Here is a 19,828-nt window from a genome sequence, read left to right as displayed (position 1 = left end):
CTAATTACTGACTGATAATTACACATTTGTCATTGAGAACCATTCCCAATTGTGTATCACATCAACCCTCCCCTGACAAAGCCCAGGATTAACCTGCTCTCTGCCACATGAACACTGAAGGCTAAAGCCAATCCCTACAGGAAGAACAGTCCTGCTTATAAAGGAGAACTAAAACTTAAGTAAAGGACTAGGGCAGAAATACTGTACGTGCTCTGTGCTACTGAATATACATCACATCTCACAATACAAGGCTGAGACTGATTAGCAAATAATTATTGGAACGTGGCAGCTCAGAAACCAGCGCTTTTATCCAAATATAATCATCGACCCTGTAGCATCAGCTTCATTCTCTGCTTCATCATTTGCAATTACCCCTAAACTGGGCTTCCACCCCTTTCCCTTCTTTCCTCTAATCTGATTGGCTTCCTCATTCTTGCTGGGAGGAGCTACTGATGAATCATTATTATAGTAATCATATCCCCTTATAAATGTATATATAGTGATCATATCCCCCTTATATATTTATATATAGTGATCATATCCCCCTTATATATTTATATATAGTGATCATATCCCCTTATATATTTATATATAGTGATCATATCCCCTTATATATTTATATATAGTGATCATATCCCCCTTATATATTTATATATAGTGATCATATCCCTCTTATATATTTATATATAGTGATCATATCCCCTTATATATTTATATATAGTGATCATATCTCCCTTATATATTTATATATAGTGATCATATCCCCTTATATATTTATATATAGTGATCATATCCCCTTATATATTTATATATAGTGATCATATCCCTCTTATATATTTTATATATAGTGATCATATCCCCTATATATATTTATATATAGTGATCATATCCCGCTTATATATTTTATATATAGTGACATCATATCCCCTTATATATTTATATATAGTGATCATATCCCTCTTATATATTTATATATAGTGATCATATCCCCTTATATATTATATATAGGATCATATCCCTTATATATTATATATGTGATCATATCCCCTTATATATTTATATATAGTGATCATTATGCCCTTATATATTTATATATAGTGATCATATGCCCTTTATATATTTATATATAGTGATCATATGCCCTTATATATTTATATATAGTGATCATATCCCCTTATATATTTATATATAGTGATCATATGCCCTCTATATTATATATAGTGATCATATCCCTCTTATATATTTATATATAGGGATCATATCCCCCCTTTATATATTTAAATATAGTGATCATATCCCCTTATATATTTAATATATAGTGATCAGATCCCCTTATATATTTATATATAGTGATCATATCCCCTTATATATTTATATATAGTGATCAATATCCCCCTTATATATTTATATATAGTGATCATATCCCTCTTATATATTTATATATAGTGATCATATCCCCTTATATATTTATATACAGTGATCATATCCCCTTATATATTTATATATAGTGATCATATCCCCTTATATATTTATATATATAGTGATCATATCCCCTTATATATTTATATATAGTGATCATATCCCCCCTTATATATTTAAATATAGTGATTATATCCCCCTATATATTTATATATAGTGATCATATCCCCCAGTACTGAGCTTCCCGTCTCAATCGTCTCTCCCCTCTGTTACTGAACCCAAGCTGAGCTGATGTTGTCTCATGATTCCTTATTGCCCAGGGGTGGGGACACCCCATTATTGCTCAAGTAACATTTTCCCCAGGGGTTGTTTTTATTTGTTAGGTGTGTGTGGGTACTGGGCACCCCTCATCTTACTCCCACTCTGTCATACTTATACGCGGGGGTCTGCCTGCTGCTGCTGCTGGGGAGAGGCTTAGGGGTGGGGTGGGGGGGAGGAATCAAGCAGAATGTGGGGGTACTTATTTCATAGAAGCTGATGCAACTGGGCTGATGATGAAGCAATTGTGATGCAGCCTGCACTGGTTTCTAAGCTGCTAATGAATTGCTAGTCAGCCTGATGGCATTTATATTGTATATATCCTGTACATTGTGCTCAGGCAAGGACTGAAGATGGAGGACTAGTGGGTGCAGAAGAGCTGACAATTGATACAATGTTGCAGTGAGGTGAGTAGTCAGGGAATGGGAAGAGACAGACAGACGGTATGGGTATAAGGAAGTTATTCAGAATTAGATTCTCGTGAGTGTAATATGTCAGGGTCTCGTATGTAAAACCATTTTATATCTTATCCTGGGACCCCACTTACCTCATCTTCCTAAACTACAGTTACACATGTACTTCCCATAACGGCTGCTCATTTATGGGAACAGGCCTCCACCCTTAGCTCCACATTTCACTTGCTATCCCTCTCAGCACACAATAGTCCCTCAGCTTCACCTCATACCCTCCATCATTCTGATAGCACCCCATCCCATCCCATCCCCGGTGTCTACAATCTCATTTGTGATTTGGGGTCTCCTGTATAAGAATGAGGCTGGGGATCTTTGCAATAAGTGACATAACCCAGGAGGACAGCTGGGTGGCCAGTCAGCGCTGACAGTTTCATGTGTGTAAATAGTGACTGAACACCTTAACCTCCCTCCTCGCTCAACCTGTTAGTGCCCCTCATGTTCCGACATGCAGACAAGCAGGGCAGTCAGGGAGAGGCTGCGAGTTTGTGCAAGAGCCAGAGCTGTTCCCAGGGCTGTCTGTCTGCTTTGTCCTGAGTGCCTCATACTCTCTAACCTCCAGGATTCTGCCCCGCGCTCTTTTACCTCTGGGATTCTGCCCTCCTCTCTCTTACCTCTGGGATTCTGCCCCGCACTCTCTTACCTTTGGAATTCTGCCCTCCTCTCTCTTACCTCTGGGAGTCTTCCTTCCTCTCTCTTACCTCTGGGAGTCTTCCTTCCTCTCTCTTACCTCTGGGATTCTGTCCTCCTCTCTCTTACCTTTGGTATTCTGCCCTCCTCTCTCTTACCTCTGGGATTCTGCTCCGCACTCTCTTACCTTTGGAATTCTGCCCTCCTTCTCGTACCTCTGGGATTCTTCCCTCCTCTCGCTTACCTCTGGGATTCTGCACTCCTCTCTCTTACTTCTGGGATTCTGTCCTCATCTCTCTTACCTTTGGAATTCTGCCCCGCACTCTTACCTCTGGGATTCTGCCCCGCACTCTTACCTCTGGGATTCTGCCCCGCACTCTTACCTCTGGGATTCTGCCCTCCTCTCTCTTACCTCTGGGATTCTGCCCTCCTCTCTCTTACCTCTGGGATTCTGCCCCGCACTCTCTTACCTCTGGGATTCTGCCCTCCTCTCTCTTACCTCTGGGATTCTGCCCCACACTCTCTTACCTCTGGGATTCTGACCTCCTTTCTCTTACCTCTGGAATTCTGCCCCGCACTATCTTACCTCTGGGATTCTGCCCTCCTCTCTCTTACATCTGGAATTCTGCCCCACACTCTCTTACGTCTGGGATTCTGCCCTCCTCTCTCTGACCTCTGGGATTCTGCCCTCCTCTCTCTGACCTCTGGGATTCTGCCCTCCGCTCTCTTACCTCTGGGATTCTTCCCTCCGCTCTCTTTCCTCTGGGATTTGACCCTGCACTCTCTTTCCTCTGGGATTTGACCCTGCACTCTCTTTCCTCTGGGATTTGACCCTGCACTCTCTTTCCTCTGGGATTCTGCCCTCTTCTCTTTTACTTCCCGGATTTGCCCTTATTTGTGGAATTCTACACTGACTAACCCTAACTCTTCCCCTCTGATTTATTGTACTAGAATTCTGTCCTTCTCTTTATCTTCTCCATTGTAAGTCTCCCCTTCACTCTCTCTTCTCCATTGTGAGTCTCCCCTTCTCTTTCTCTTCTCCATTGCGAGTCTCCCCTTCTCTTTCTCTTCTCCATTGTAAGTCTCCCCTTCTCTCTCTTCACCATTGTTAGTCTCTCTTTTTCTTCTCCATTGCGAGTCTCCCCTTCTCTCTCTCTTCTCCATTGTGAGTCTCTCCTTCTCTTTCTCTTCTCCATTGTGAGTCTCACCTTCTCTTTCTCTTCTCCATAGTGAGTCTCCCCTTCTCTTTCTCTTCTCCATTGCGAGTCTCCCCTTCTCTTTCTCTTCTCCATTGTAAGTCTCCCCTTCTCTCTCTTCACCATTGTTAGTCTCTCTTTTTCTTCTCCATTGCGAGTCTCCCCTTCTCTCTCTCTTCTCCATTGTGAGTCTCTCCTTCTTTTCTCTTCTCCATTGTGAGTCTTCCCTTCTCTTTCTCTTCTCCATAGTGAGTCTCCCCTTCTCTTTCTCTTCTCCATTGCGAGTCTCCCCTTCTCTTTCTCTTCTCCATTGTGAGTCTCCCCTTCTCTTTCTCTTCTCCCTTGTGAGTCTCCCCTTCTCTTTCTCTTCTCCATTGTGAGTCTCTCCTTCTCTTTCTCTTCTCCATTGTGTGTCTCCCCTTCTCTTTCTCTTCTCCATTGTGAGTCTCCCCTTCTCTTTCTCTTCTCCATTTTAAGTCTCCCCTTCTCTCGCTCTGTTTTAACTGGGAGTCTACCCTATACACTTTCTGGTACCTTTTGATTGAGCCCTGTGATCTCTCTCTGGTTATCTGGGCAGCCATATTTGCACTTCAGAGATGAGGTGAGTGTAGGCATGGCCCCTGGATGGAGTTATAGATGGTGCTACTGGGTGGATTATGAGGACATATAAGAGCATGGAGCTGAGAAGCATGTGCAATTCAGGAGGCTTGGACTGCAGGCAAAGTTCAGAAGTTTTTGCACCAGCTGCTGACCCATCGTCTACCCAAGCCATCCAGGCTGCTATCCATGCTTCCAAACATCAGAAACGGAGGCCCAAAAGCCTCTCTTTTCTTAGCAGTGAGCTCCCGGGCCATAGAGCAGAACTCTACCCTGGGGCCCTTGGTGGGTTTTTGGATTTTCTGAAGCAGCAGTCAGGATTGAGGTGTGATTCGTCAGGGGGTGTCCATGTCCTAGAGCCTTCTCCTTGGCAGAGTCCAGATATTGCACCACATCATCCCCTGAGTATGAGTGTCTTGGAGATCCACCATGTTGATAGGGGGCAGTCGGGTAGGTGTTGGGCAGAACATGATAGCAGTCTGGGAGGGATGAGCAGTAGCTCTGGTTTCCTGAGAGGAAGTTCCCTGTGGAGCAGCCAGCGATGGAATATGTTTGGGAGAAGATCTCAGGAGGCTTCTAGGAGGACCTTCTCCTCCCTGCACAAGAGCTTCAGTTTCCGCATGCGCAGGACGGCAGATTCCAGCAAAGGGGAAGAGCAGATTGAGAATAGGGTGCGGAGCCGCAGAGAGGGAGAGGATCTGATGAAATTGGAGTCTCCTGTGGAGAGGAGTAAAGAGGACAGGACTGGTTTATGGAGGTTGATCACTGCCCCTTTTAGAAAGAAAGAATATGGCACCATGAACCAAATCAGGACTGGCACTAACTCTGAGCCTGTGCTAATTGACATGATAAGAGCAGAAAGCAGAGCCCGTAGGAACCTTCAGGGTAAGTCTTGTTCATTTATACCAACCTGAGCGGGGCCCACTGCTACCTTGTGCTTGTACCTGCTGAGGGCATTGTATGGGGGACATGCACCTTTGTACCATTGTATATCCATAGGCAGAATGGAACCAGCTGTTCATGGACTGCCTGTTCTGTGTCCTGTTTGGCTTATTTCCACTTCTGATCTAGTGGCCTTGTCATTGCCTTAGAGAGCAGAGGACTAACATGGTGCTGCACATAATCAAAGGGGGGTTCAGTTTATCTACCATGCTGGCCAGGCTCACTCTCATTATGTGCGTATGCACTAACAGGGGGCCACATTACTCTCTGAAACCTTCATTCAGCCCCCTGAAACGCCAGCCAATGAAAACCCCACAATTTCATCAATAAATGTTACCACTGAGCTACAGAAAGTGAGCCTGCTCTGCCAGGAGGGAGGAGCTTACTGGCCAGGTGGGAGGAGCTTACTGGCCAGGAAATCCTATTCCAACCCTCTAAGGGGGAATGGCAATAATACTGGTGATTCCCAAACTGTGAGGCCTTTACCCCTGGGGGGCTTAGGTGGAAGGTCAAAAAAATGCATGCACTGAATTCAGCCTTGCCAGGTCTGAGAGAGGGTCCTGGCCTTGATCCGGGTTCTGATCCATGTTCTGATCTGTGTGTTATAGAGTCGCTATCAGCCATGGGAATGTGGCCGCTCTCCATTTGTCATTGGGTATAACTTGTATTTGTTTCTTTCAGACTCATTTGTCAACAGCCAAGAATGGACTCTGAGCAGATCAGTACCAGAACTAAAGGTGGTAAGTACCTTGTCCCCCACTTTGCTTAGATCAGGCCACTTACATTAAGAATCCAGTCCCCCCACTGGTTATGTGCCCCCTAGTGCTGATGTCTAACTCTCTACAAAGCAGAATAGCCCCATGGGTGATCTCCAATCACAACCAATCTGCTCATGCCTGGGATCCTGGGCTGTTCTCTCTCCCATGGTCAGGCAGGGGTGTGGCTGAGTTTTGTCACAAAGAGGAGTGAGAAGGGTTCAGCTTTGACCCATAAAGAGTCCCAAGTCTTGTGGCTAGCAGATGCTGTAATGCTGCTGGATAAGTCCTGAGTTGACATTTAGCTTCAGGGGTAAGAGGGGCCCCAATATGTGACCGGCTTTATATTGCTCCTCCCCCTACAGGGCATTGTGGGTAATCTGTCGAGTGGAAAGTCGGCGCTGGTGCACCGGTACCTGACGGGTACATATGTACAGGAGGAGTCTCCAGAAGGTGATATATCTCATTGCTTGTATGTGTGTAAGCGCACACGCGTGTGACACCACCAGACCTGTGTGCTTGGCTATTATGGGATGTCTGTATGGAGGATCTCTGCCTCCCTCTCCTCACGACCGTGTCTCTCTGCACAGGGGGCAGGTTTAAGAAAGAGATTGTGGTTGACGGACAGAGCTATCTGCTGCTGATCAGAGATGAAGGAGGGCCCCCCGAAATGCAGGTAAGTAGTGAATTTGAATGCATCTCACTGTCTGCTGCCCAAATATTCCCCTCAGTTGCATATGTGGGAGTTACAGTGGCCTGTAACAGCAAACAGCAGGTATAGTCACCATTCTACATTATGTACAGACACACATGGGGGCATGAGTAGCAGCAGTTACCAATAAGTGCCTTACCTGTGTAATTTGCACCCCATGTTTGTTAATATAGTATAAAGGCTTGTACCCAGGCACTATAATTGCATGCATTGAGAAATGGATCTCTCTTTCTCTCTCTCTCTCTTGGGGAATGGATCTCTCTGTGTCTACTTACACTTTAGTTACCCATGTTTCTCTCTCTCTGCATCTTCTTACCCGTTTCTCTCTCTGTGCACCTACTTAACCATGTCCCCATCTCTTTGCATTTGCTTATCTGTTTACATACCCGTCCCTCTCTCTACATACCTTTGTCTCTCTCTCAGCGTCTTCTTACCCCTGCCCCTATCTCTCTCTGTCTGCTTACTCTTAGCTCATATGTACTCACCTCTGCCTGAGCCTACTTACCCCTGCCTACTCTTTTCTTTGCTCTAGTTTGCAGCTTGGGTTGATGCTGTTGTCTTTGTCTTCAGTCTGGAGGATGAGATCAGTTTTCAGACAGTGTTTAATTATTATGCACGTCTGTCCAGTTACCGCAATACGGCCGACGTACCCATGGTCCTGGTAGGAACCCAAGGTGAATCCATGTTTTATTTTTCCCCTTATTTCTGTATGTTCCACCCTCCACTCCTGGTCCTGGATCTACTGTCTTTCTCTTCCCTTTCACTCACCAATGTCCCAGCATTATTTATTCTGCTGCTTCTCCAATGTTCATCCAACTCCTATCATGCCAAGTTCTACTTTATTCTCTGATATTCTGCCAAATCCCATCCTGTTTCTTGTTCTGCCGTTCAGTCTCTTCTACTAAATGGCTACTTTTCTACCTTTTTTCTAATCCCCTCCCCTCTCTGTCCAACAGCTAGTGCCCTAGTATGATGGGTATCATTGCTGCAGGTACTAATATGTTGCTGCCCAACCTTCTGTTACATGTAACTTTTTGTTTCCTTTTTCCTGTGCCAGATGCAATCAGTGCTACGAATCCTCGGGTGATAGACGACTCACGGGCACGCAAGCTCTCCAATGACCTGAAGCGTTGCACTTACTATGAGACGTGTGCCACCTATGGGCTCAATGTGGAACGTGTCTTTCAGGACGGTGAGGAGGGTGGCGAGGGGATGTTGGTAGATGGGCATCTCATGTCAGTAGGGGGCGCTGTGTTATTCTTGTGCCACTGTCCATTTGCCATGTTTCTAGTGTATTGTACTACTGGCTCCCTCACCTCTATTCTCTGTCCCACAGTGGCACAGAAGGTGGTCGCTATCCGCAAAAAGCAGCAGCTTTCCATTGGTCCGTGCAAGTCTCTGCCCAACTCTCCCAGCCACTCATCTGTGTCTGCCGCCTCCATACCGTCCATGCACATGAACCAGGTACGGGCTATTCTGCCTTTCTGTATGCCACACACTATGTGCCATGCTTTGCTTTGTGTTCCCACATGGATCTGTAGCAAGTCCTGCTACACCTGTGCCATCTCTTCTCTTTTTGCCAGTGTCATACTTTGTGAATATTGCTAGCCCAGCTTGTGACTGTTTGTGTTGTGTACTTGTGTGTGCCCATGCTGTGTTGTGCATCCATGCAGTTTTGAGAATGAGCAGGGTGCATGGTGGGAGAGAGTGTAATGGGCAGTGTATGAGCAGAGAGCATGATGGGACAGAATGTTATGGGCAGTGTATGAGCAGAGAGCCATGACGGGAGAGAATGTAATGGGCAGTGTATGAGCAGAGAGCATGATGGGAGAGAGTGTAATGGGCAGTGTATGAGCAGAGAGCATGATGGGAGAGAGTGTAATGGGCAGTGTATGAGCAGAGAGCATGATGGGAGAGAGAGTAATGGGCAGTGTATGAGCAGAGAGCATGATGGCAGAGAGAGTGTAATGGGCAGTGTATGAGCAGAGAGCATGATGGGACAGAGTGTTATTGGCAGTGTATGAGCAGAGAGCATGATGGTAGAGAGAGTAATGGGCAGTGTATGAGCAGAGAGCATGATGGGAGAGAGAGTAATGGGCAGTGTATGAGCAGAGAGCATGAAGGGAGAGAGTGTAATGGGCAGTGTATGAGCAGAGAGCATGATGGGAGAGAGTGTAATGGGCAGTGTATGAGCAGAGAGCATGATGGGACAGAGTGTTATTGGCAGTGTATGAGCAGAGAGCATGATGGTAGAGAGAGTAATGGGCAGTGTATGAGCAGAGAGCATGATGGGAGAGAGAGTAATGGGCAGTGTATGAGCAGAGAGCATGAAGGGAGAGAGTGTAATGGGCAGTGTATGAGCAGAGAGCATGATGGGAGGTGCCAGGACAATCTGCCCCTTCTTTATACCGAAGACAATGGGTGAGGCTGTGATTACCCAGAATGCATTGTGTCTATATACAGTAACTATAATTTTCTATATTCCCTAGGCCACCAATGGCGGGGGGACGTTTAGTGATTACTCCTCCTCTGTCCCATCCACCCCCAGTATCAGCCAACGGGAGCTGCGCATTGAAACCATTGCAGCCGCCAGCACCCCGACTCCCATCCGCAAGCAAAGCAAGCGCCGCTCCAACATCTTCACTGTGAGTACTCCTGGGGTACGGGGGAACAATGATGGGGTGCAGCCGCTAATAAAGCAGTAATAATGCATGGCATGAAATGGGATCCAGGCAAGGGAGGGGACTGTTAGGCACAATCAGTAATAACACAATGAACACACACATACATAGGGAGGCTGGACATGTGACCCAGTGAGCCAATAAGATTTAGTGATGCTCACAAGCTAAAATTACTGGAGACAATAAGAGGGCCATGGGTTATGGCTGAGCATTTGAGCGGAAAAAGGGGCGGATCTTGGCAAGATTACAGCGGAAGAAGTGGCATCATTTGATTGGAGATGGAGAGCTACTAGTTAATGATACCTGTAGTGGTGGGAAAAGGAGGTAAAGGGCAGGTTTGGCTACTGGGGAGGGCTGAGTTGATGTCAGAAAGCTAGTCAATGCCCAGCGCATGGAATAATGGCAGCCAACAAAGAGAAGCCCCATGATATCCAGAAGGGAAAAAAAGAATTTTCAATAGTTTAATGAGTGGGAAATTCTAAGAGCCCACTGTAAGGCTGAATCTCCTCAGTGTGGGCCAAACCAGCACAGACCCGTTAGTAGTCACTCATACTCACATTGTCTTACACACTTGCACTCACTCCTCCCACCTACACACAGCTTAACCCCACCCAAATACTGCCCTCCCCTTCTGACTCCTAGCAACGCTCCCTCCCCTTCTGACTCCTAGCAATGTTCGGTCCCCTTCTGACTCCTAGCAACGCTCGCTCCCCTTCTGACTCCTAGCAACGCTCGCTCCCCTTTTGACTCCTAGCAACGCTTCCTCCCCTTCTGACTCCTAGCAACGCTCCCTCCCCTCCTGACTCCTTGCAACACTCGCTCCCCTTCTTACTCTTAGCAACGCTCGCTCCCCTTCTGACTCCTAGCAACGCTTCCTCCCCTTCTGACTCCTAGCAACGCTCCCTCCCCTTCTGACTCCTAGCAACGCTCGCTCAGATCCCCAGATGCATTGGCTTCCCCCTGGGGTATTACTAGGGGTGGGCTTTAAGTGCTACAAACAAGAGCTCCTCTGCACCATTATCAATATGAATAGGACATTAAGCCACTCAAACATACCCTCCCCTTTAACCCAAACAGGCATTGCTTGTTCTCATATTGCAGTATGTTCAAGCCGGCCAACCACATCACAGTCCACATCAATCTAAGGAATCAGCTGTGTGTGTAACAATAATACATGTATATTTATATCTGTCCCCCCCCCCCTTTTCTACATTCCCCCCAACTGACTGAGCTCATGTCACACAGGGAAGGAGGGATATTTCCCCTTTAATATCACACAGACACAGTATTGGGTTTGTATCAATCTGAGCAAATCAGCTGTGTGTGTAACAATAATACATGTATATTTATTTCCTAGTCACCCATGGCGTGCATTCACCAATGGGTTAATCGCCCTCTGGGCCAATGGGCAGGACCTCCTCCACAAGTTAAAAAGTTAACTCCTCCCCTTCTCACTGTCTTTTTTTTTGTCCTGTCCGGAGGCCGATGGATGGATGCAGGTCATCAGCATGACCTATTATATTCCCAATTGTATGGGGTTTCTCTGGCTCTTTCTCTCTCTTCCCTTCGGTTTATTGCTGGAAGTCCTGAGGCTCCCCGGTACTGGGGTCAGCTATGGAGGGCCAGATCTGGTGGTGGACAGGCCAGGGAGGCCAGCCTTTACCTCCCCAGTGTGGGTTAGGTTGTCAGAGGTTACAGAGCGGGCGGTGTGCAAACTGTGGAGCCGCATAGAAACCTCTGCGGGCACGCCGGAGGTATGCGTGATGACGTGGAACAGCCGGGATGATAGGAATAGCCGAGAGGGCTAACGCAGCTCATTGAAGCAGGGGGCATGGTTGGTAAGCATCAGTGAAAAGAACACCATATTATAGGAGGAGCGTGTATGCAGGAAAAGGAAACTCTTGAAACACTATTTTGAATAAGGGCAAAAGTAGTGGCGCAGTTTAAAAATTGGCGCCAAATAATGAATAGCAATGGCGTGCTTACTCAGAACATGCATGGGGCATAATTTTTTCAGTCACTCAGTACAATGAATTGAAGCAGAGTACAGACGAGTCTTTATAGGCATCATTGACTTCCTGTCACTGCCATTTTGCCAGAATTGGATGCAAGTTCATAGCTCAGAATCAGTTAGGTGAAGGATGATACTCCTTTTCACCAAATTATTCAGTAAGAGATACCTCATATGAGTTTTTTTGTATGTGCAGCACGCTTATGGATCCTGGAATGCCAGGCAAACCACCTCACCCCAAGGGGAAACGGTGAGAATAATAAGTCAATGATGCCTATAAAGACTCGTCTGTACTCTGCTTCAATTCATTGTACTGAGTGACTGAAAAAATTATGCCCCATGCATGTTTTGAGTAAGCACGCCATTGCTATTCATTATTTGGCGCCAATTTTTAAACTGTGGCACTACTTTTGCCCTTATTCAAAATAGCGCTCCAAGAGTTTCCTTTTCCTGCATACACGCTCCTCCTATAATATGGTGTTCTTTTCACTGATAAGAGAGAGACAGTGTACAATTATTGGTTTGGTTTAGATATAGAGGAAGCAGGTTCATCCAATGTGAAGAGACAACAATTTCTGGAAATGCTGACAGACTGCAAAACAGTGGTTTATTTTATATCAGAACCTTCAGTGGACCTAGTGCATTTCACAGTGAGAACTATGGAACTTTTGGTAGCAGCAAGAAGGAACCTGGGGTTAAAACCTTGGGCTACAGATGCCTCTTCAAAATATAATATATTGCGAAAGAACCAGAGGGTTCTATTTTTTAGTAAAAAAAAAAGCCCCAGGAACACTAAGACCAGTGAAAGATATGAGGAAGTTGAACAAATTCGTGGAAAAAAGAAGTTTCAGGATGCAGTCATTAGGGTCTATCATTCAGGCCATATCAGTCGACGATTGGCTCAGAAATATAGATTTGAAAGACACATATTTCCAAGTACCCATTTGGCCAGAAAACATGAAATTCCTGATGTTCGAAGTCACCTAGGAACATGTACTATTCAGGTGCCTCCATTTTGGCTTATCCCAATCACCAAGAGTCTTCACCAAGATTTTGGTTGCTCTCATAGCCTAGCTAAGAAAGGAAGATATAGCAGTATTTTACTACTTAGATGACATCCTGGTGACTGCCAGATCACAAGCAGGAGCCGATCACCACAGAAGAAGAGTGTTAAGAGTTTCTTCAGCTGCATGGATGGATCAGCAATGTAGAAAAATAGCAATTATCGCTCGACAAGATCATTTGTAGGGGCATATTTTCAAACAAAGGAGAACTTGGTGAGCCTGCCAACCAAGAAGCAACAGAAAATGATCCAGGCTATGAAATTTTCAGGAGTCAGACAGTTGTTACAGTGCGCTATTGTCTAAAGATATTCGGTCTGATGTCTTCAACAATTCAGATGGTAAAATGGGCACGATGGCATTCAAGATTTCTGCAGAATGTCCTATTAAGGAAGGTGCAAAATCCACAGTTGATGTTACACAAAAAGTTAAGACTGCCTCAAGAGTTAAAGCACAAATTGAGATGGTGGTGCGTTCCAGAAAACCTTGGAAGAGATGTGTCTGGAAGAACCGGAATGGACAATCCTGGGAGATGAATCAGATGTCGTCAAATGTCCTGCAATTAAAAGCAGTAAAAGAAGCCCTTTTTACATTCATAAAAGATGATGTTCGACAACGTGACAGCAGTAGCTTATGTACAAAAGCAGGGAGGCACCAGAAGTATGGTGCTGTTAAACGAAGCAGACATTTTTTTTCAGTGGGCAGAGTTGTCGTTGGAGAATCTGCCAGGACTAGAAAATCAAAAAGCAGACATTTTAAGCAGGGTCACTATAAATCCTGGAGAGTGGAGTCTTCACAAAGAAATTTTTATGGTATAGGTTTGGTGTCTCCCAGATGTAGATGCCATGGCATCAATTAGAAACAGGAAGTGTCAGAAATTCATCTCAAGGTTCCCATGCAAAGAAGCAAAAGCTCTAGACGGCCTAAGACAAAATTGGTCCGTAGGGCTGATTTACATTTTTCCTCCGATTCCGCTCATATGGAAGGTACAGAGGAAAGTAGATCGAGAAGCAGCAGAAGTGGTAGTAGTGATTCCCTTCTGGCCAGGGAGGCCAAGGTTTCCGTTGCTTTGCAGATTAACATTGATGGAACCCGGGAGAATCCCCAGTTTTCCAGGGTGGTTATCCCAGGGGATGTTCCAGTCCCAGGAGGAGAATCACCTGCCTTGATGGCCTGGAGATTGAAAGAGAGAGGCTTACGACACTGAATTTGAAGATATTGTTGAATTTCTTCAGAAGTCAAGAAAACATTCAACATCTTCACAATATTATAAAGTTAGGGACAAATTTGTGCAATTCACAATTGCTAGTGGACAAGATCCCATCTGTATAACAGCCTCTCTTCTGGTGGATTTCCTTTTCGCAGGATGTCAGAAGGGTCTGCAAATGAATATGCTTTAAGTGCAAGTATCGGCAGTGTCAGCATGAACAAAGAAAGCTTGAGCACTGGATTCATTAGTCCAGAGATTTTTTTTTTTTTTTTTTAAATATTTTTATTTGTGTAGTCTCAAACAGAAATATAAAACCAAATTACATTCTGTTATTATCAACATGTATAATCCAGATACATTTACAGAATGCGAAGTACCGGCCATGATACAGAACCACATTCTATGTACAAATGCGTACCAATTTGTTTATTTTTTTTTTTCCTTCAACAATAGTTTCGACAATATAACATCATAGCACACAGCAAGCAAAAACTACTAGAAAAAGTAAAAACAAAAAAAAACGGTCATCATAACCCAACTGGTGGAGACCAATTTACCATGGACTGAGAAGAGTAATCTAGTACATATAGAGTGTCTGAATGCCCCGCTACCGTAACCCGTCAGATGCCTCCCGAAACTGTGCCATTAAACCTATACCTGATCCAAGGTTGCCAAATTTTGTTAATCGTCTGTAACCTGTCCGTGGCCAACCCCGAAAGCTGTTCATTCACGTATATCCAATCAACCTTATTTTTAAACATAGTGTAATTGACATTTGGGCTTTTCCAGCATTTCGCTATTGTTTGTCTGGCCGCCAAGAATATGTGATTTAACAATTTACAATGAATTTTCGGAATATTTGTAGGAGGTAATCCCATTAAGGCTTCGTAAGGGTTCTGCCTTAGATTAATTTGAAAAACCAAAAATATTAATTGATAGACCCTCCTCCAGAACCTAATAACCCTCGGGCACGTCCACCAAATATGCCCCATCGTGCCCGGAATCCGACAGCCCCCGGAAGCAATGGTTGTTAGATCTGCGGTATATCTTCGCTATTTTAGCTGCTGTTAAGTACCACCTTGTCAAGACTTTATACCCTGCTTCCAAAAGGACTGTGTTTAGTCCAGAGATTTTTTAATGCACTGATGAGAATAAGACCTTGCATTAAGAGAATATCTCAGCCATAGGATTTAACTTTTGTGTTAGATGCATTAACACGATCACCTTTCAACCAATACAGGAGATTTCTCTTTGGAACCTTATGTTATAGGTTATGTTATTGGTGGCAGTTACATCAGCCTGTCGAGTAGGAGAATTGTCAGCTTTATGTGCATTACAACAAAGGTAAAGTGTTTCTATGGCCTGCCTTTAAGTTTCTGCCTAAAGTGGTATCCAGGTTTCATATGGATTTAGAGGTGGTACTTCCCTCATTTTGTCACATCTCCAAGAACAAAAAAAGAGGCTCATTGGCATACCTTGAATCTAGTCAGAGCAATAGAGGTTTACCTAGAGAGAGAGAACAAGTGCCTGGAGAAAATCGGACCATTTGTTCATAATTCCCTGTGGTTTTAGAAAAGGACGATAATCTCCTGGATTATAGTGGCTATTGCAAAAACATACAAAATAGCAGGCAGGAAAGTTCCCCTGGGGCTTAAAGCCCACTCCAATAGAGCATTGGCGAGTTCCTGGGTGATGGAGGCAAAAGTGTCACCAGCAATAATCTGTAGATTTGCAGGATGGTCATCAGTCAACACTTTCATAAATCGTTATAAATTGGATGTCCTTGCCTCACAAGAAGCCAGATTTGGAAGAAAAGTTTTGCAATCAGTTGTACATTTTGCTGAATAAAGCATATCATTTCACTGCAATGGTGTTGTAGGCCCTCCCTGATACCAGTTTTGGTAGTTCCCATTGGTGAATACATGCCATGGGTGACTAGGAAAACAGGAAATTGTTTATTACTCATCATAATTTCTGTTTCCTAGTCACCGTGGAAACTTCAGGCGACTTCGGAAAATGAAGCGCTCCAAGTTCCATCCTGGTGGCGATTTTCATTCTAGCCGGCGGGAAGGTGGGGGAGGCAGTTCAGGGAGATTAGTTGCCCCGAAGAAGAGATTTGTCACCATGTGACTAATTTCCCCGAATTGCAGCATGTGTCTTTGCCCTTAATCCCCAGTTTGGGGTAGATGCAACTGATAGACACAGAGTACAGTGATACATATGTACCAGCAGATGGCAGGAACACATTAGCTAGCCACTCTCTATGGCACTCCTGCTCTTTGTGCAGCAAGATTTTGGTGCCGTTTGTTAGGGCCACACACTAACACCTGTAGTGCAATCCTATGACGTATACCAGGGCCAAACATTACTACCTGTACTGAACTCTTGTACCAGGGCCCCATGCTTCTACTGATCTCCTCCCACTTGTACCAGGGCCAACACCTCTACTGATCTCCCACTTGTACCAGGGCCCCACACCTCTACTAATCTCCTCCCACTTGTACCAGGGCCCCACAACTCTGCTGATCGCCTCCCTCTTGTACCAGGGCCCCACACCTCTACTGATCTCCTCCCTCTTGTACCTGGGCCCCACACCTCTACTGATCTCCCACTTGTACCATGGCCCCACAACTCTGCTGATCTCCTCCCTCTTGTATCAGGGCCCCACACATCTACTGATCTCCTCCCTCTTGTACCTGGGCCCCACACCTCTACTGATCTCCCACTTGTACCATGGCCCCACAACTCTGCTGATCTCCTCCCTCTTGTATCAGGGCCCCACACATCTACTGATCTCCCACTTGTACCAGAGCCCCACACTTCTACTGATCTCCCACTTGTACCAGAGCCCCACACCTCTACTGATCTCCTCCCTCTTGTAACAGGGCCCCACACATCTACTGATCTCCTCCCACTTGTACCAGAGCCCCACAGTTTTACTGATCTCCTCCCACTTGTACCAGAGTCCCACACTTCTACTGAACAGTAACAAGGTGTTGTGGCTCCTAGGGCCACAGTCAGTATGCTTGTTCTTGTGCAGTTACATGCTAGCCCACATGTGATTCCTGTGTTACATGTAGTACATTACTGCGCTTTACAGATTGTCTGTATATTATTGTGCCCCCTCCCTCCTTAGCAGATTGGTGTTGGTCCGATGGGGCCACACCGCACTGAATGTATGGGCAGGCAATAGGCCCGATATAATTGGATACAACTCCTCAGACTAACCAATCATACATGGTCTGTCAGCAGCTCTTTGCCTGATATGGGGGCAATCTGATGAAGGTTCAGCCACATGTCAGTAAGGAATGCTGGGAAATCAGGGCCAGAGTGCTTTATCAGGTGATGTGCATTGACTTCTTCTGACCCCATGTGATCCAGTCTTGGGGCCCAAGTCCAATGATCAGGTCACATTTGTTCCACCACTGGGGGGTAGTACATCCCATATATGTGCAGGGGTACATGGGTACATTGCCGTATGGCTGGAGGGATAATAATATCATTGTGAGTCCCGGGAGAGCCCTGTCATAATTGGATGCTTTGGGGACCCCAATGAGCCGTTATTGGATGACTCCTGCGCTAATCAATCAAAAAGAAAACAACTGTCCAGTGATGCCCCACATTCCCACTTGTGTAGAATGATCAGGCCAACTGGAGCCAATGGACAACTTACTTGTCTTGAGAGTCAGCTCATGGGCCATCCATTTATTCCTGCCCCAAGTGTTGTTCCTCTGCCTAGGGGGTATTTCATTCTGAAAGGAACTCCAGACTCTGACATCATTTCCCTGTGCCTTATTTTGGCGCTTTGAGACATCCAATGTAACAGCTCAGTGGCTGTGATGTCTCAACCAACCCTTCTTATGGACCACACTAACGGGTCTCACTCACAGGGGCCACACTCGGATACATCAGGTTACCGTGTGCCTTTGTCTCTATGATTGTTAGGTTGTTTATGTAACAATTGGGGCAGATCAGTGCTCATTGTGTTAGATTAAACCAGACCAACTGACACCTACATATGCTCATGTCCGTCTCCTCTCATTGGCTTATAGAACAGCGGGTGATGGTGCTGCTGTATTGCCACCAAGATTATTTTGTGCCTTCTAGCCAAGTTCTAGATGATCGCACCCAATTGTTGTGCCACAATGTGTAGGAGGTTTGTGAGGCTAAGGGAGTTGGTGTTAATAACTTGCCTCTGTGCTCCCAATTTATTCATTGAATTGGAATATCCCTCTGCAAACAGCAGGACTGGCATGTGTGCAGCAGCAACAGAGGATTATTAGGCTGAGAGATCACACTGCTAAACTGTAACAATAGAACGGGTGCATCAGGCACTCTCTATGTCTTGGCCAAAGTTCTCAGGGATACTGGCAGCTTCAGCCTTAATATAAACTGAGTAGGATCTCATGGATAGAGAACTGTTAGGTTCAGCCTTAATATACTCTGAGTAGATCTCATGGATGGAGAACTGTTAGGTTCAGCCTTAATATACTCTGAGTAGGATCTCATGGGGTACAAATACTGTCTCCTGTATGATATACATGCTGGGAGCCCCTCCCCATCTGTATCTATACACAGCCCGGGGTCTGCATCTGTATTTATACACAGCCCGGGGTCTGCATCTGTATCTATACACAGCCCAGGGTCTGCATCTGTATCTATACACAGCCCGGGTTCTCCATCTGTATCTATACACAGCCCGGGGTCTCCATCTGTATCTATATGTAGCCTGGGGTCTGCATCTGTATCTATACACAGCCCAGGGACTGCATCTGTATCTATACACAGCCGGGGTCTCCATCTGTATCTATACACAGCCCGGTGTCTCCATCTGTATCTATGCACAGCCCGGGGTCTGCATCTGTATCTATACACAGCCGGGGTCTCCATCTGTATCTATACACAGCCCAGGGTCTCCATCTGTATCTATACACAGCCCAGGGTCTGCATCTGTATCTATACACAGCCCAGGGTCTGCATCTGTATCTATACACAGCCGGGGTCTCCATCTGTATCTATGCACAACCCGGTGTCTCCATCTGTATCTATGCACAGCCCGGGGTCTGCATCTGTATCTATACACAACCGGGGTCTCCATCTGTATCTATACACAGCCCAGGGTCTGTATCTATACACAGCCCAGGGTCTCCATCTGTATCTATACACAGCCCAGGGTCTGCATCTGTATCTATACACAGCCCGAGTTCTGCATCCATACACAGCCGGGGGCTCCATCTGTATCTATACACAGCCGGTGTCTCCATCTGTATCTATACACAGCCCAGGATCTCCATCTGTATCTATACACAGCCCAGGGTCTGCATCTGTATCTATACACAGCCGGAGTTCTGCATCCATACACAGCCGGGTTTCCATCTGTATCTATACACAGCCCGGGGTCTCCATCTGTATCTATACACAGCCCGGGGTCTCCATCTGTATCTATACACAGCCCGGGGTCTCCATCTGTATCTATACACAGCACAGGGTCTGCATCTGTATCTATACACAGCTGGGGTCTCCATCTGTATCTATACACAGGCGGGGTCTCCATCTGTATCTATACACAGCCCGGTTTCTCCATCTGTATCTATGCACAGCCCGGGGTCTGCATCTGTATCTATACACAGCCGGGGTCTCCATCTGTATCTATACACAGCCCAGGGTCTCCATATTTATCTATACACAGCAAAGGGTCTACATCTGTATCTATACACAGCCCGAGTTCTGCATCCATACACAGCCGGGGTCTCCATCTGTATCTATACACAGCCGGGGTCTCCATCTGTATCTATACACAGCCCGGGCTCTCCATCTCTATCTATA

At 45.6% G+C, this 19,828-nt stretch overlaps 1 protein-coding gene across 3 annotated transcripts in view; it reads left to right on the top strand.

The window, feature by feature from the left end:
• LOC108719636 (arf-GAP with GTPase, ANK repeat and PH domain-containing protein 3) overlaps nt 1-19,828 on the top strand; it is a 52,796-nt gene that overhangs the window by 13,587 nt on the left and 19,381 nt on the right. Inside the window, exons 1-8 of one of the 3 annotated variants that reach the window (XM_041567262.1) lie at nt 4,445-5,515; nt 6,254-6,312; nt 6,693-6,780; nt 6,918-7,003; nt 7,572-7,713; nt 8,097-8,231; nt 8,376-8,503; nt 9,529-9,684. In XM_041567262.1, coding sequence (XP_041423196.1) covers nt 4,690-5,515; nt 6,254-6,312; nt 6,693-6,780; nt 6,918-7,003; nt 7,572-7,713; nt 8,097-8,231; nt 8,376-8,503; nt 9,529-9,684 — 1,620 coding nt within the window. In that variant the 5' untranslated portion in view covers nt 4,445-4,689. Of the gene's footprint in view, nt 1-4,444; nt 5,516-6,253; nt 6,313-6,692; nt 6,781-6,917; nt 7,004-7,571; nt 7,714-8,096; nt 8,232-8,375; nt 8,504-9,528; nt 9,685-19,828 lie in introns of those variants that run through there. The other 2 variants (XM_041567264.1, XM_041567263.1) reach the window with 2 other exon arrangements.

Source organism: Xenopus laevis, chromosome 6S (assembly GCF_017654675.1).
Source record: "Xenopus laevis strain J_2021 chromosome 6S, Xenopus_laevis_v10.1, whole genome shotgun sequence".
Classification (NCBI taxonomy): Eukaryota; Metazoa; Chordata; class Amphibia; order Anura; family Pipidae; genus Xenopus; species Xenopus laevis.
The sequence above is the reverse complement of the archived record's forward strand: the minus strand, read 5'-3'. Positions and strand labels throughout refer to the sequence as shown.